General features: G+C 42.7%; 1 protein-coding gene across 1 annotated transcript in view; it reads left to right on the top strand.

Annotated features, from left to right (window-relative positions):
- ablim3 (actin binding LIM protein family, member 3) overlaps window positions 1-15,047 on the top strand; it is a 67,221-nt gene extending 52,174 nt beyond the window's left edge. The window contains exons 10-22 of the mRNA XM_056273082.1: window positions 2,202-2,363; window positions 3,242-3,271; window positions 3,410-3,536; window positions 4,588-4,683; window positions 8,118-8,252; window positions 8,467-8,537; window positions 8,821-8,989; window positions 11,122-11,151; window positions 11,848-11,903; window positions 12,718-12,784; window positions 12,889-12,896; window positions 13,004-13,084; window positions 13,544-15,047. Coding sequence (XP_056129057.1) covers window positions 2,202-2,363; window positions 3,242-3,271; window positions 3,410-3,536; window positions 4,588-4,683; window positions 8,118-8,252; window positions 8,467-8,537; window positions 8,821-8,989; window positions 11,122-11,151; window positions 11,848-11,903; window positions 12,718-12,784; window positions 12,889-12,896; window positions 13,004-13,084; window positions 13,544-13,657 — 1,146 coding nt within the window. The 3' untranslated portion in view covers window positions 13,658-15,047. The remainder of the gene's footprint in view (window positions 1-2,201; window positions 2,364-3,241; window positions 3,272-3,409; window positions 3,537-4,587; window positions 4,684-8,117; window positions 8,253-8,466; window positions 8,538-8,820; window positions 8,990-11,121; window positions 11,152-11,847; window positions 11,904-12,717; window positions 12,785-12,888; window positions 12,897-13,003; window positions 13,085-13,543) is intronic.
- The last annotated feature ends 1,402 nt before the right edge of the window (window positions 15,048-16,449 follow it).

Genomic DNA, 16,449 nt, shown 5'->3' with positions numbered 1-16,449 from the left:
AAATGCACATTAACAAACAACCCGGCCGAGCGCCGAGAGGCACGGGGAAGAGCGCACAGTTAAAAGCACCCCAAATAACAATCACTCGGACAAAACATCCACGGGTGAATTCACAAAAGGATTGCACGGCTTTTGCAGCCAGTAAACCTGCACAAAGAAGACATAAAGGAACTGTAATTCTCAAAGCACCTGCAAAAGGGGGAAATGCACCCCTTAACGCGCTGCCAAGTAAATAGCATCTTGCTGCACCATTGCTATTTGCACGTATTTAAATTAGGTAATATGCATACATTTGGCGATAAATGGGCCCCTTTCTATGCAAATGAGCCTCACTGCAAAACACCAGCCCTGATAGCCAGACGCGAGTGAAAATTATTAGCGTCTTCAGAGAGTTGGTGCTACCTGCCACCCTGATTTCCAGTGATCACGGAAGCAGTGATGGTTGCCAGGCGAAGGCATGGTCATGCCAGGTGGGCTCGTGAATGGATATTTTGCAGGAGAATATCACTTTGATTTAACCGGGACGCGAAATCATTCACAGATGCAGGGTTGCCAGGTCTAACAATTCTAGCTATACCTAATAGCATCAAGGACATCGAAGCTGTCTACTGTGTTCTTGATGCAAAGCCACTATTTATACTTTGCCACATGGATGATTGCAATCAAATGCAAAACAAGGGCAAATTGCACTCAGCTGCAAAACTTTATGGGCTTGTTTGCGCTGTAATATCATTAGTGCAATATCTTTTGTGAACCCAACCTTGAGATGGGGCAGATAGCGGTTGCAAGCAGCTGCGATGTATTCTTTGTGAATTCGCCTGTCAATACAGTGTCTTGGAAAAATGAGAGACATCCACAGATAGAAACAGATGAAAGAGGAGGGGGCGTTAAGGGATAATTAGAAAAGTTACAATTACATTTCTCTTTCAAATCAAACGTCCCAAGATGTGAGTGGAAAGTATTGTTCTTGCAACTGCATTTACAACCTTGTTTTTTTTTCACTCGAACGTAGCTTAACCATGTCACGTGATATGCTACTTTAGTATGCTTTAACAACAAATATTACTTGGACCACTGCAGAAAATTGCTGATGAATATTTAATATGCAGGAATTCACATTATAGACACTACCACTGACTATCCCTCTAACAAACTGGCCATAATTTTAAACATTGACCATACATACACAGTCCGGCCATGTACTAGGTTTAAACCTAGACTTGTTTGAAGAAAGACCCACATTCATGCAAATCACATCCACTTGCTATGCAAACATCTATCAGTTACATTTAACTTCAAATTAGTTTCAAAATCAACACATACAAATATATCACATTCGTTATTCTGTTTCACAAATCTGAATTCTAGTGGGGCTGCCCTCCACAATGTCCCTGGTGGTCATGTCCTCTTTCTCCTCATTGTCTCCTCATCAAGCAGTCAGGATCAACACACTATTAATGTGTTGTATCTTTGAAGATCTGCTCATCAGTGTTCAATTAGGACATGAAAACAGAGAACGATATTTGGGGCACAGTCGAGTTTTTTTGTTGTGTTTTCACCCTTTGTAGATTTGGCCCAAATCCATTTCAAAACTTGGCTTTGGCCAGAAAGGGAATGTTGCCAACCATGCTGCTTGGCCGATTGTTCAGTGTTGCTTCTATTGGCTGTATTAGCATGTCAGAGGCTGTCTGCCTACAAGCAGGAGTGGTGGCTCTTCACTCAGCCTTGCCCAGCGCTGCTCTTCTCTCGTCTCATAATCAATGACCTTTCTGTTTAAGGTGATGGATGGGGGGAAAATGCATTGTAAGCATGTGTGTCGACCATACACTCTGCTTTTCCTCTTCCTCTCTCTCTCTCTCTCTCTCTCTCTCTCGCCCCCCCCCTTTCAACTATATTTCTCACACACAAGCACACACACTCAGCCCCCTGAAGGTCAAAAACTTGCACCCTTGTCAGGTCTGCAGTGTACATGTGTACCTTGGACGCATTTACTCCTGAATGTGCATGTGTGCGCTCACGTGTGCTTGATCAGCATTTTCAGCCATCCCTGCCTCTCACCACTGCATGATGCACTTGTTATAACTGGAGTTTCCATCCTACATGGCTTACTGTGTCTCATCCACGCAGGTGATGTGAGGTCTTGTTGATGTTGCATTTGTCTTTGGTGGAAGTATGTGTCTATGTGTCTGCCCTCTCTCTAGGCCAGAGTGGAGAATGAGTTCCTAGATTATAAGGAACTAGCTGCTCTGCCAAAGGTCAAGGCCATATACGAGGTCCAGCAACCCGACCTCATATCCTCCTCATACCAGCCCTACCAGAGATACACCTCTGATGACAGGCTAGAAACTTACAGCTATGGGGAGGTACTACTGCAACACGCTACTGCCAGTACAACCTTAGCAGACCATCGGTGTCTTTTCAGGAAAAATCTGTTATTCGATTTGTTTGAAAGCCACTGAGAAAATACACTCACTGTATGCGCTTGTCTGTTAACATCTGCAAGTCTTTGTCAAACCTGGGTAATATGGCATGTGCACTTATTTCTACTGTTTTGAGTGACAAATCAGGTGGAAGTTACTGCAGCCAGATGGTTGTTAGTTTTAAATAGGTGTTTTTTAAGTCTACAAAATTTGGCAAGGTGACTGTTAAAGGCTTTTCAGTGTGTTTAAGATTTCTGCCATGAACAAACCACATGAAGAATTTGCAGTCACTTCTCGGGCCAGTTCTTGTTTTTGTGTGATCTAATTTTATGTTTACATACAATATATGTATAATACATAAAAAAATATTATGTATGTATATTGAACTTTACTTTAAATACACATGCATACAAATATATATATATATATATATATATATATATATATATATATATACTATGTGTGTGCGTGTGTGTGTGTGCGTGCGTGCGTGCGTGTGCAAATATATATGTATGTATATATATAGTTATTTCATATATATATTAAATATATATTATATATATGAAATAACTAGATATATAAAAGAAAAATATATATTTATTATATATATATATATAGTTATGTCACACACACACACACACACATACACACACACATATATATATATATATATATATATATATATATATAAATTGCATGCATATGTATTGAAAGTAAAGTTCAATACACATGCATGCAAATATATATATGTGTAATTTTCTTCCTAAACTTCATCACTACATCCTAAATTATGTGTTTTTTCCTCTCTATTGAATTTCTAGTCACTCGGGACTCTCTCTCCCTATTCTCAGGTAAGTGTTCTTACTCCTATCTTAAGGAATTCCTTGTTTAGGACAAGTTTTGACAAGCACATTGTTGAAATGTTAGCCTGTCTCCCCACTCTCCATCGCTCATCTTCCACCCACAGTCTTCCCCCTGTGTCTCTCTAGGACTATGACAGCCTGGATATGAAGCAAAGGCGATGCTCCAGCCCAGGTTATATCGACTCTCCCACATATAGTCGTCAGGGCATGTCTCCCATCTTGCCTCGCTCTCCTCAGCACTATGGGTACACCGGTGAGTCAGACGGATTTCACTCCTGGTAATCTGCCAATAGACTCCTAGGTTCACTTCAGACCTTTGAAAAATGTATTGATGAGTTATTTAATTATTCAAATCATTTGTGAGGTGCACTATGACAAAATTAAATGCAGTTCTTGCTAAGTGCTTTTTTTTTGCCGAATCTTCCCCTTGCCTTTTGGCAATAATGCTATTAAAGTAAATTCATTTAAGTCATTAGAATGAAGCTGCTTTTCATATCCATTTTCCTTAATGGCCACTGATGTATTTCTGAGAAATATGTGATGTTACAGAGCCATCTTTAAAATTCCCCATCTTAGTTAATATGTTTTTTGCAGCAGTTGGGGCTCATTCCAACCCACTGTTATTTGGCCATCATTTGCTGCTGTTGCCCTCTGGCTGCCATTTCACTTAACTCTAACACATGTGTATTGAAATTTTAAAAACTCTTATAAACAAGCGGTACTAAACACAAACCCTGCCCCTTGTCCCCCTAAACCTAACTCTAACCCTAACCATGACCCTGACCACTACCGGCGTTCAATACAATACATTTCTCACTTTGACACTAGAGAGGAACGTGTCTTTGGAAATAGAAAGTCAACATTTTGATGTCAATTTGAAGTACGTCAAGCCATTTTTGGCAACGTTATACTCCAGAAAGGATTTTGACCTTTTTCTTGGCCTTGACTGGGAAATTGACCCAGTTACTGCCATAATTTAATCTTTTTATCTAGGGACGATTGCCCTTTCCTGAAAATGTAATGGCATTTGCTGCTGCCGTTTTCCCATAATAAGGTTGACAGACAAACAAACGGCACCTAAGACAAAACCCCTTGGGAGTAGGGTGAACTTGAAATCAGCATTGTTTGCCACATCAAAATTATCTGTCGCTACACAAGTGGAATATCACTTTTATGTCACTTGTATATGACTTCCAGTACGTTGAAGTTTCCATCGGAGTGGGCGGGGCTTGTGACCAGGACCTCCCCTTTATGCTCATGCTTTTTTGTCTTGTGTTGCTGTGATTGGCTGGGGCTGGCTGCAGGCTCTGAGAGTGGCAGGAGCTCACCTTATTATGGCCAAGAGGGTCGGTCAGGCACCCCTACCACATACCAGCCCCCCAAACATTTTCATGTACCAGGTAGGACTCCTCATCTTCCCTCATCCCGCTGTTAAAAAAAAACAAAAAAACTCATAGACCATTTTCACTGATGCTAAAATCATGGCAAGAAATTACCTTTAGGTGCTTGGTTGTGGGATGGGGAATGAAATATTTGAAGGCTTAAGTTTTATTTTTTTTAAACCACACACACGATTCCTCTGGGCATTCTTCCCCTCATACCACATCTTTACCTTCCTTTACCCTCCCTCACTACTGTCCCTTCTTCCTCCTCCTTTTACCCGCTCCATCATCCTAACAGACCCTCCCGTCTGTCCCCCTTAACGTCATTGTGTTTCACATCTCCATCTCCTCTCTCTCTCTTTCCTCAGCCACAGGAGATCCCAACATCTACAGGAAGCCTCCCATCTATCAGAGAACGGGTACAGTGCAGTTAGCCCCTGCTTGCCTGTCCTCCTGACAGTTTAGCTGTGATGTGTTTGAATATTTGATAGGTGTTCTCAGGTATTGATGTCTACAAAACAGTCCCTGTAATATAATCAGCCAGCACTGATGTTATGGGCCATGTGAAACAAAACTGTCCCAAACAAAACTAGATAAATGTGCAGAATTGATGCTGCAATAGAGATTGTATGGGGAAAACAGAGCTAGACTTGTACAAATGTGAAAATGCAATGGTAGAGAGCAGTCACTGTTAAAAGGCAAACGATCAGTAGGTTTTGTATGCATGTGTGTGTGTGTGTGTGTGTGTGTGTGTGTGTGTGTGTGTGTGTGTGTGTGTGTATATGTGTTTGTTATGGACATGCACATGCACATCCACACACCTGGGTGTAGGTCCTCTAGTATGATGAGTTCTTGCCGGATAGGGATAAGAATAGGCTAGTTATGAGCTGAAGGTTGCTCAGGCGTGATGAGAGTAGAGTATGCGGGGACTCTAAGGACATACAGCTCGCTGCTCTAAAAACGGGGAATGCAAGGTCTGAGCTAGTTGAAAACTTCCATAATGATGGTTCAGAAATAGAAAGCTCCACATTTCATGCGGAACGGGAATTTGTTATGGAACCTGCCTCCTCAGCAGAGGAACCTCTTGCTAATACCCAGTGCACTAAGAGATTTGGTTATAATCTAAAAAGGAATATGGATGCAGATGCGGTTGTTACGTTCATCGGGTTAGATATACAAAAATATTATGAGAGAAGGAAGTGCGTTAACTTAACTGTCATAATCTCTATTGCTCTAAGAAATCTGAATATGTTCTCCGGAGGCTTTCAAGTACTTCTGTCAGTTTGCAAAATATTATGTTTATCAAGCCTTTTTCTTTCTTCCCTATGTATGGAATAATTTAACTGAAATCTGTTTGGGCAATCCATCTGGCTAGTAAGCCCCGCGTTAAAAAGACTCCTTATCCCTTCCTCACGTCACTTTTATTTAGTCGTTGAAGTATTTTTTTAGCAGAGACCCACAAGGCAATTAAAATTTTATTTGAGAAAAATAGTGTACCTTACCTATAGAAGAGTGTGTCTTACCTATAGTGCTGCATGTCCCTCTGTGCTTGTTTTGGTGTCTCTGTGTTTGTTGGCGTAATATATGTGAGTCTGTGTTGTGGACACTGTGATGCTTATTTAGTATATATAGATTTAAGTAGTACATTACTGGCCTCTTGAATCAGAATCACATCTATTTGTACGGTACACAACAGTATTTAGTAAGCATAGGTATAAGCATGGCGGCACGGTGGCGCAGCGGATAGCGAGGATGCCTCACAGCAAGATGGTCCTGGGTTCGAACCCCAGGGTTGTCCAACCTTGGGAGTCGTCCCGGGTCATCCTCTGTGCGGAGTTTGCATGTTCTCCCCATGTCTGCGTGGGTTTCCTCCGGGGGCTCCGCTTTCCTCCCATAGTCCAACGACAAGTAGGTCAGGTGAATCAGCCGTACCAAATTGTCCCTAGGTGTGAATGTGTGCGCCCTGTGATGGCCTGGCGGCCTGTCCTGGGGCGTCTCCCTGCCTGCCGCCCAATGACTGCTGGGATAGGCTCCAGCATCCTACGACCCCGATTGGGATAAGCAGTTGGATAATGGATGTATAAGCGTATGACTTCAAGTCAGAGTGCAGAGTGTGTGTGTGTGTGTGTGTGTGTGTGTGTGTGTGCACAAACCCAGGTGCAGCTTGGTCTGTCATTCTTTCCATGTTTCTCTCTGAATGACAGTGAAGGATTTGAGTAATCAAAGAGACAGACACTTGTCAAACGCGACCTGTCGGCGACTACGGTGCAGGGTCACAAGGATTGCAATATTGGCACTGGCATAAGATATTGGCATTCTGCTCACTCTTCCACATCAGTCATATTAAAACCTCTGAGACTTCATATGCTCCTGAACAGCTATTGATCATCACTCTCTCTTGTCTCAACACTAAAGGTGATTGATGTGAATGAAAGCATGCACTATACTCATATTAAGATGTGATGATCTGCATACCAAGGGCCTGTAATGTACTATGCAATTAACCGTTTTGCTACCTGTGCAGAAATAAACCTGTGTCCAGCCATGCAAAAAAAGATAAATCCTGTTACTTAGGAATTTTTTTCCATATAAGTAGCAAACCTCTCCCACTAATACATTGTTTTCACTGACACTCCAGTAATGCTTCCCTTTTTCTTTTCACCTCTTTTATATTGCATCCAATCACTTTTATTCAATTCCCTCCACCTTCTGCTCCACCCTACCCCGGTGAACTTACCACGCTGTAAGTACCTCCCTCCTCTCACTAACTCACTGTCTGTCTGTCCGTATGTGTGTCTGTTTCCATGTATCTGTGCACTGTATTTTTCTTTGTTTGTCGTACCACATCCATATCGCTACGTACACTTAACGGCGGTAAAACAAACCCTTCCACGGATACACGTCTTGATGGATATTGTCTGTTAACATGTCTGTGTATCGTGGTTGCTTCGGCGGTCAGTGTGTTGCAGTGCGGAGAACATCTACCATCGGTGTCTTGCATCATGTTTATAGAAATTCAATGGATCCTGGATTGGGTTTGGCATGGCTAATGGCTAACGGAGTGAAGAGTGATTCGTCTGACATTGCATTGCATGTCACCCCCATTGACTCCTATTGACTACGCTTTAGCACCGAGTGGCATCAGTTTCATCCTTCCACCACCGCTGAAGCTGCCGCTTGGATGTCCACGTCAAAGCTGCAGTTTCTTAACATAATTCTAATCTCGATTTATTTCACACTGAGGCTCGGTGAGGAAATGGCCGTGGATGTGGATTTACTCTCTCTCTCCATATATCTCTGTGATGTCCATTATTAACCCCTTGAATATTTCTCCACAGCACGCTACAGTAAACTACACAAACAGAATGGTGGATGAGTGGTTTTGATGGTCCTGTCTACAGAAAGGGTAACACCGCTCCCTCCCTCTTAACCCAGGTTTCCTCTCTCCCCAGACAATCATGTGTACTCAGCCACTAAAAGCAGGACCAGTGAAGACATCCTCAGATCCTCAAGACTCTCCACCTATTCTCCCGAGCCATGCACACAGGCGGAGCCTGACTACTACTCATACACCAGCTCGCCCAAAGGTGGTGGTCCATCAGTCTCTTAAGATAACGGAGATTTGTTCAAGTCTTAAGAAGTCTCACATCAAGTTTTGTTGTTGTTGTTGCTGTTGTTGTTGTTGTTGTCAGCATGGAAGGCCAATTTGTAACAATTTGTTGCCTTACTGATATGCTCAATTTGCACTTGCTGAGTTTCTGTCTCGTGCAGCTGAATTATCTTACATCCCCCCCCCCTCAGCCTACCGTTCTCCGAGAAGGCGGTTCTCGACAGGAGGAGATGAAGAGAGTTGGAGTCACAGTCTTCAAAGAGTAAGCGCCTCATTATTCTCCATCAGCTTTTCTTCAACATCAATTATACACTTTCTCAGCAAGGCCCATGAATAATGTACTTCTTATGGTATCGGGTATACCGTATCCTCCATTTGCGTGTGTATGTGTCTGTGTGTGTGTGTGTTTTATCTCTGTCTTGCCTATACATCCACTCGAACACTGAATTTGCTCTTTTTCATTCCTAATGTCTCCTTCTTTCCTCCTCCTTCTCTTTCCCTGCCTCGCCTTCCCTTCTTCCTCGCCCCCCTGTGCCTGTCTGTAGATCGGGAGTGGCATCGGGAGGATGATCCTAAAGGAGGAGATGAAAGCCCGATCTGGTTCCTATGACAACGACCCCTGGGGCAGTGCGAGGAATTCTCGCAGCGGGAGCAAGGAAACACTCAACACTACAGGCTACAGCACCACGGCTTATAACAACACTGTCAACGGATGTAAGGCTCCGCCCTGGCCCTACCCATCTCTCCACGCTCCCGCCGTCTTCTTCCTCGAATTCACCGAAGCGTGCATGTCTGTCAGGGTTCTCACACATCCTGGAAAACCTCAAAACGTATGGACTAGTTTTCCTATCATGGAAAGCGCCTGGAAAATTACCAAATTGATCAAACGTCCCAGGAATATTATTGGGGGGGGGACTGTTCAGTGACCAATTAAAAGTTAAACCATCCATTTAGAGACCGTTTATTCCTCCTCCAATAGTTAATACTGAGTATGGCCTTTCCATAGCAATGACTATCATGTATATCCAAGCAAAAGTCTTGGAAAATGTCCTTGAAAAACCCTGCGGAATGATTTCCTAGAAAGAGTGAGAACCCCTCCTGTGTGTAGGATTAACTACAGTGGTGACTTGTGCCTCTTCTAGTGCGACTGCGTGTGTGTGTGTGTGTGTGTGTTGCCACTAGGCTTTTATGAGTGTTAATAGCCGCTGTCAATCACAGGCAGGAGGAGGGGTCAGAGAGGTTGCGGATGCAGGAGGGTCAGGGGTCATGGCTGCTGGAGGCGGAGAAGGTTATTGAGATGGAGAGATGAGGTGAGGGCCAGTGCAGCTGCTGCAGAGCCCGTGGTAGGCCGCCACCAGATGTCGGCTGTCATTGTCGCGGAATATCTGATCAAACTCGTCTCTGAACTTTTTAAGCCGCTGGAAAAAGCTGGAGTCCACAGCCAGGTGTACTGTGCCATATGTTCGACACCAATCCTCGTCTAAAGTGACAGCCACTTTTTGCAATGGAGATGTTGTTGTTTCTTCAGCCCCGGATTTAGTGGTCACACAGTATGCTAGGATTTTGCTGTTTTTTTGTTTTGTTTTTTCCTATCCTCCAACAGAGTCACCAGCTCGCTCTTATCTCACTCCAGCATCTCTCTTCCTCTCAGCTAGCTTCCTCTCATTCCCATGCTGTCTCTTTTTCCGTCTCCCTCTCCACCTCTGATGTGTGTGTAGTACCTCTTCTCTCTAAGCTATTTCTGTAACTCCTTGTGGGGAGCTACACAAAGCAACGCATAATGTTCTGCTCATCCCTCCGTCCCAGCTGTTTCTCCCTCCTTCTCCTGACATCACTCTATATACTTACATGCTTTCACTACCCGTCATTATGTTTCCGTCTGTTGCTCTATCCATCCATCCATCCATCCATCCATCTATCTATCTATCTATCTATCTATCTATCTATCTATCTATCTATCTATCTATCTATCTATCTATCTATCTATCTATCTATCTATCTATCTATCTATCTATCTATCTATCTATCTATCTATCTATCTATCTATCTATCTATCTATCTATCTATCTATCTATCTATCTATCTATCTATCTATCTATCTATCTATCTATCTATCTATCTATCTATCTATCTATCTATCTGTCTGTCTGTCTGTCTGTCTGTCTGTCTGTCTGTCTGTCTGTCTATCCAGTTAGCTATCTGTCTATATAGCTATCTATCTATATAGCTATCTATCTATGTAACACTATCTCCATGTACCTGTCTGTCTCAATCCTGCCATCACAGCTTGTGTCCCAAATCTTTTTTTATTTATGAATTATAAAATCTCTCGTTAAAGCAGCTCTCAGATGGGAGGGGAGACTACAGAACAACTACTTTTAGCTACAGCTGAATGGCACTGCTGGGCTCCTATTCATTCAGGCTGTTTTGTACAACTAGTGGCGAGAATGATGGTTGAGTGTGTGTGTGTGCATGCGTGTGTGTGTGTGTGCATGCGCGTGTGTGTGTGTATGTGTTGTGTTGTTTGTGTTTTCCATTATTTTCCTTTTTCTACCCTGTCGCACCCTCGTCTTTGATGTTTGGTACCCCATCCAGCTCCCGATGGGCACCCGGCTCGCTGCTTTCCCGCTTGTTTTTCTGGCTCTCCTCTAACTAGATATAAAGGCTTGTCAGATTCTCTCAGAGAGACCCCACACCTGCAGTAGTCTCTTTCAATATGTATTCAGAGGATTTATGATCAAAAATCAACAGCTGCAAAGCGTAAAGTCTCTATCGTTAAGGGTTCTTGCTTAAGGCAAACAAACAGTGGTTCAAATATTTGACGCTGTGATCTCTTTGTTTCACAGCCCCTCGATCTCACTATAGCACTGACAGTGGTGAGTTCATCATTTTTGCATGAATACATTATTGCATAAATATATTGCATAAATATATCCTATGCATAAATATTATTGCACTCAATTCCTCAGGTGTGTGTGTGTGTGGGAGGGGGGGTTGTGGGTTAGTTGGGTGTATGGACCACAGCAGCCTATTAAACGAGTTGCTGCTAGATTGGAAAGCATGATTGTGAATTGATCTTGGCAGGTTGTTGGAGACTAAAGTTGGCTCAGATATGATGTGCTTGTGCTGGACTGAAACACCCTTTAGCTCCAGAGCTCTGATATGATTACATTACTTTTCTATTGGTTCGGGGCAGGTGCCCTCTGCTGGCCATTAATGAGACATGCTGGCTCTCTTTAAAACAAGTCAAACCTGATGGCTTGGTAAATGTTGACATGACAAAGGGTCGTATTGCTAATGTCAATGTAAGCTAATTAGCATGAGAAGGAGAGACAATATATATATATATATTACTCGTAATTATCTTCCTAAATTTATCATAATGACAGTTCTTCCGTGTATCTATTTTTTCTTCTGAATGGTCATATGGCAATTTCATATGGTGGAGCAGGCACATATATACCACATTAACTGTATTTAATTTGTATGTCAAATTTATTTGTATGTAAGTTATAAATTCTATGTAATTTGAATGCATAGTTTTAAGAAGTATCTGTTCTCTTATTTTTTAGACTATGTCTGTAAGTCGGCCTCTCTGCCGGGATATGGACGCAACGGCATCCAACGGGTGAGACCACCAGGATCAAGATATTTTAACATGATATATTTTGTCTGTTGAATGCACAGGCTTGGGAGCTGCTTTCATTTCCCAGAATATGTGAGGTACTTCTGACTTCCCCATCAGGTTGGCCAAGAAATTTCTACTGGGAACATTATTTCACCAAAACCTGCAGCTTTTGTGGAACATTACCTGATTCAAAATATTTTGCACAAGCCACTCGGCAAGAAAAAAATGAAATCCAGTTCCCAGACGTCTAATAATTCAATGATTATTATTCAAGCTATGAACATTTAGGCTGTCAGGGTGTATCGTAGTGTGCAACAGACACTTGAACAGATGCTACTGAAAATAATGTTGCTTGGGGTCCACTAACTTTTAATGGCAACATATGACCTGTTTAGTAATGAAAAGGGGACTTGCAGATCTGGGCTGGTTGATTTTTTTCTTTTTTTTAATTCTTCAACATATATCATGCAACTTGATTGATTGATTGATTGATTGATTGAAGAGAATATTTTTTTAAATTCTTCAACATATATCATGCAACTTGATTGATTGATTGATTGATTGATTGATTGATTGATTGAAGAGAAGATTTTTTTAATTATTCAACATATATCATGCAACTTGATTGATTGATTTATTGATTGATTGATTGATTGATTGCTTGATTGGTTGGTTGATTGAAGAGAACCAATAATCTCGAGGCAGTGGGTCTGTTTTACAAGTTTATTTACCCGCCCACATTCTTAACATATTTTACGTGCATAAATGTCATGTATCGGCTTGTTTATCCCTCGGACTCTCTTTCCTTCTGCAGCCTCAAAGTGCAGACTGCTACCAGTACCAATATGACAGTGGCAATGAAGTCAACTGGGGAAGTAGAGGTAACTATCGCTCCAAAAGGCCTAGGCTGCATTAACCGATGAACCCACATTCACAGTTCTTCCTTTTAGATTAACGTTGTTTCCTCTCTCTTTTCTCCCCACAGAGTACAAGGTAAGATTTGATACCTAATTCAGTACTACGAGACTATTGATCATCTCACTATTGTCGTTATTTTGAAATGTTATTTAGTTTGGCTGCCTCCATGTCCTTCCCCACAGATATATCCATATGAAGCACTCATTGTTACGACAAGAGGCCGGAATAAACTGCCCAAAGATGTGGACAGAGCCAGACTAGAGGTAAATTATTCAACTATACCAGGATAAAAATATGCTGGGCCGAGAGACTATCCTTTACATACTGCAGCCTACGGTACTTTCTTCCTCCCGTGTGGCCCATGTCTACATTTCCTCATGAAAAATTAAGCTAATTTTGTAGTAGGCTGTTTTTTCTGTTTAGCTCGACCCTCGAGAGGCGGAACTAGTACAGCCATTTTTGGTGTTTGACTAAGATATATGGGACCCAACATCGAAAGCTAAATTATAGGATGTAGTTACTAAAAAGAACCACAGTGTGTCGCTGTTGTTCAGTTCTTTAGTTTCATTCGCCTCCTCTGACCGTGTGGGCCAAGCTTCCCTGGGCTTGCTGAGAAGGAAGCCTCCTGGAAAGTTTGACGGAAAAATATTAGGCTTAGTGTTAGGTCCACTGACACAAGGTGCAAGTAATGTATAACTGTTTTGTCCTTGCATGCCCTGTAGCGCCACCTGTCGCCAGAAGAGTTTGTCCAGGTGTTTGGGATGACTGTGGAGGATTTCGACCGGCTGGCACTGTGGAAGAGGAATGAGCTAAAGAAACAGGCCCGACTCTTTTGAAAATGCATAGAAAGTCAAAAAAGACTGCCGCAACTAGAGCAACAGAGAGAGAGAGACCCAACTCACCATGGGAAGTGGAAGAAAGGCGAAATGAGAGAAAGTCTGAAGACAAATTCTTCAGAGGTTCACTATCGTGGCTGGCTTGACATGGTCCCAGCTCCCCCCATGCACAGACACAGAAATGCTGCTCATATCAGTCTTGACCTTCGGAATACACGCACACACACACACACACACACACACACACACACACGGGAAAGTCCAGAGAGACATACTTTGATGAGAAGCTACACTGTTCCATTGTTATGACCACGGCAGTGTCTTGTGCTCTTGTGTCCTCTCGCGCAGTCCATTTAAATGCTCATTGACTAGACTAGCACAACCAGATTGGTGTATAAGCAATAGAGAAATGTAAACTGGGTTGCCCTGTACAGTAGCATTGTATGTGCTTTCCTTTTGGGACGGAGGTGGAGGAGGCTTGGCTGTGCCCCTGCTGGCTAATGCCAAATGTCAATGACCAGAGCCGCTGTGTTACTACATAATGAGGAGAAATTTGGCTTTGCCTTATAATAATATCATTGTTATGCTCTCTTAGTTATGAGTGTGCAGCACCAGCAATTTGAAAGAGTAGAATGTAGATATTTCATTTACGACACTTTATCAGCGTGAATGAGTGAAATAATGAACGGGTGGATGAGAATCACTTTGCTTTGATTAAAAAAATAATAATACATGGATCTATACTGTTCAGCCCCCCCCCGGCTTTTATGCTCTTTCACACACGATGATGTGCGTCCTCCTATTCATACAATGATTGTTATTGGAAGAAAAAAAAACACAAGCAATCTGAGAGAGATCAAAAAGATGTGCAGTTGTGTGTGACATGCATTGGTTTGTGTGGAAATGAAAACCAAAGTTACGATGCGAGTATAAACAGTCTTAACACACCACTTCCATGTCAGCTGGTCGAACAGCAGAGGAGAATCCATAGATGCAGTTTATTGTGCAACTGTTAGATAGCCTGAAGGAATGTCCATTAGAATAAACAGTAAAGGGAAACGCCACAAATATAGCGCCCCCATCCCCTAGGTCCCCGTTTTATCTGAAACTGCAATATGATTGTGACATGATATTTCTGAGCAGGTTGATGATTTTTTTTATTATTATTGTTATTTTTTATTCACACTTACTCAAACAGCAGCCATATCCACATCACAGCTGTCTTTGTTTATCCCATAATTTTGGAGCTACAGAGATTTTATTTACTCACAACGACGCCACAAAATAATAACGAAAAAGGACAAAAAACAAAACAAAACAAAACGTCAACAATAACCCAGGGGTACTGAAGAGTTTACTTTGTTTGAATAATGTTATTTTGATTTTCTCACTAAAAAAAAACATTTTAAACTAAATCCGGTCTCCTGCCTTTTCATTCATAGCTGGGACACATTAACAAATGACATTTACAAACTTACTCAGTTTGTTTTCTATTTTAGTTTTCTATTTTATTATTTATTTTCCCTGAGGCGCTGTCCACGGCAACCCGCTTCCTTTAGGACCCTGCGGCGGAGCGCGTGCCGATCAATCCCCCCCCCCCCCCCCCATTGACTCGGCTGTCAACGGCGGTACGCTCGTGCGCTCTCCACTCACGAGCCAAACCTGAAATCCATGGTGGTCTCCAAAAACCACCATCAATGAAATGGAGACAAGCGACAGCAAACGTAAGTCGGGGTCCCCCCCCCTTTCTTCTCCGTCTCTGATACTGAGATGTCCATGCGGCTTAGAGCGACTTGTGTCTGTCCAGCGCAGTCTGTAGAGTCTGTAGAGAGTCTGTAGAGAGTCTGTAGCGAGTCTTGCACTACCTGCTGCTGATGGTCAGGGCAGCAGCAGCAGCCATCTGGGTCCTCAGCCCTCCCTGTGTGTCTGTATGGGTGTGTGTGTGTGTGTGTGTGTGTGTGTGTGTGTACGGCAGTGCGTTTAAGTCTGCCATACCTCCATCCTGCACCTTTCACTTTGCGTCCGTCTCTCTCTCTCTCTCTCTCTCTCTCTCTCTCTCTCTCTCTCTCTCTCTCTCTCTCTCTCTCTCTCTCTCTCAGTTTCACTAGTAGACTTGTACGCTGCATGTTACAATCCTGAGTGGCATGCTGTTATGGTGGTTTCTGTCAACACGGCCCATAGATGTCCGATGTCACCATCAGCCTTATCTTCCTTGTCTTAGAGCACCCATGCAGGTATACATCTGGGACTGTTGAGACCTCAGGGGGTTCTTGTACCCGCCCCGTCCCGTTGCAGAACATCAGGCGTGCAGGCAAAATGACTTGCCAAATGTAAAGATCAACAGGTCTCCACTCAGCTGCTGGTAGATGTGCAGTACTGGATACAGGTTTCAGTTGTTGTTATTACTGGAGGTTAGTCGCTCTCATGTGCAGTCTCTCATACACAGGTACAAATCTGACGCTTTGGGTTTACTGTATGTAGTCATGGTGCTGGTTGTTTGATACTGAATAGCAACGCAAGCGAATGATTAACTGAGATCTCAGAGGATCCGCCTTGCGTCCACATGACTACACATACAATCTGTTTCCGCAGTGTGTTGTAGGGGTTTTACAGTGCATTACTCTATGTTAGAGAAATGAGATGAATAAAAAAATAAATAAAAATGAACCAGTCCTCTATAGGTTCTGAGTAAAGCTGAAAAAAACAAGTTACGACTCAACTTAGGTTTTATTTCAGGTCAGTTTCTGTCTTCTGGCAGTCAGATGAGCTGTTTAGCGGACACCGCCGTGTCA

Source organism: Lampris incognitus, chromosome 1 (genome assembly GCF_029633865.1).
Source record: "Lampris incognitus isolate fLamInc1 chromosome 1, fLamInc1.hap2, whole genome shotgun sequence".
NCBI classification, from domain to species: domain Eukaryota; kingdom Metazoa; phylum Chordata; class Actinopteri; order Lampriformes; family Lampridae; genus Lampris; species Lampris incognitus.
This window is presented reverse-complemented; position numbering and strand designations above follow the sequence as displayed.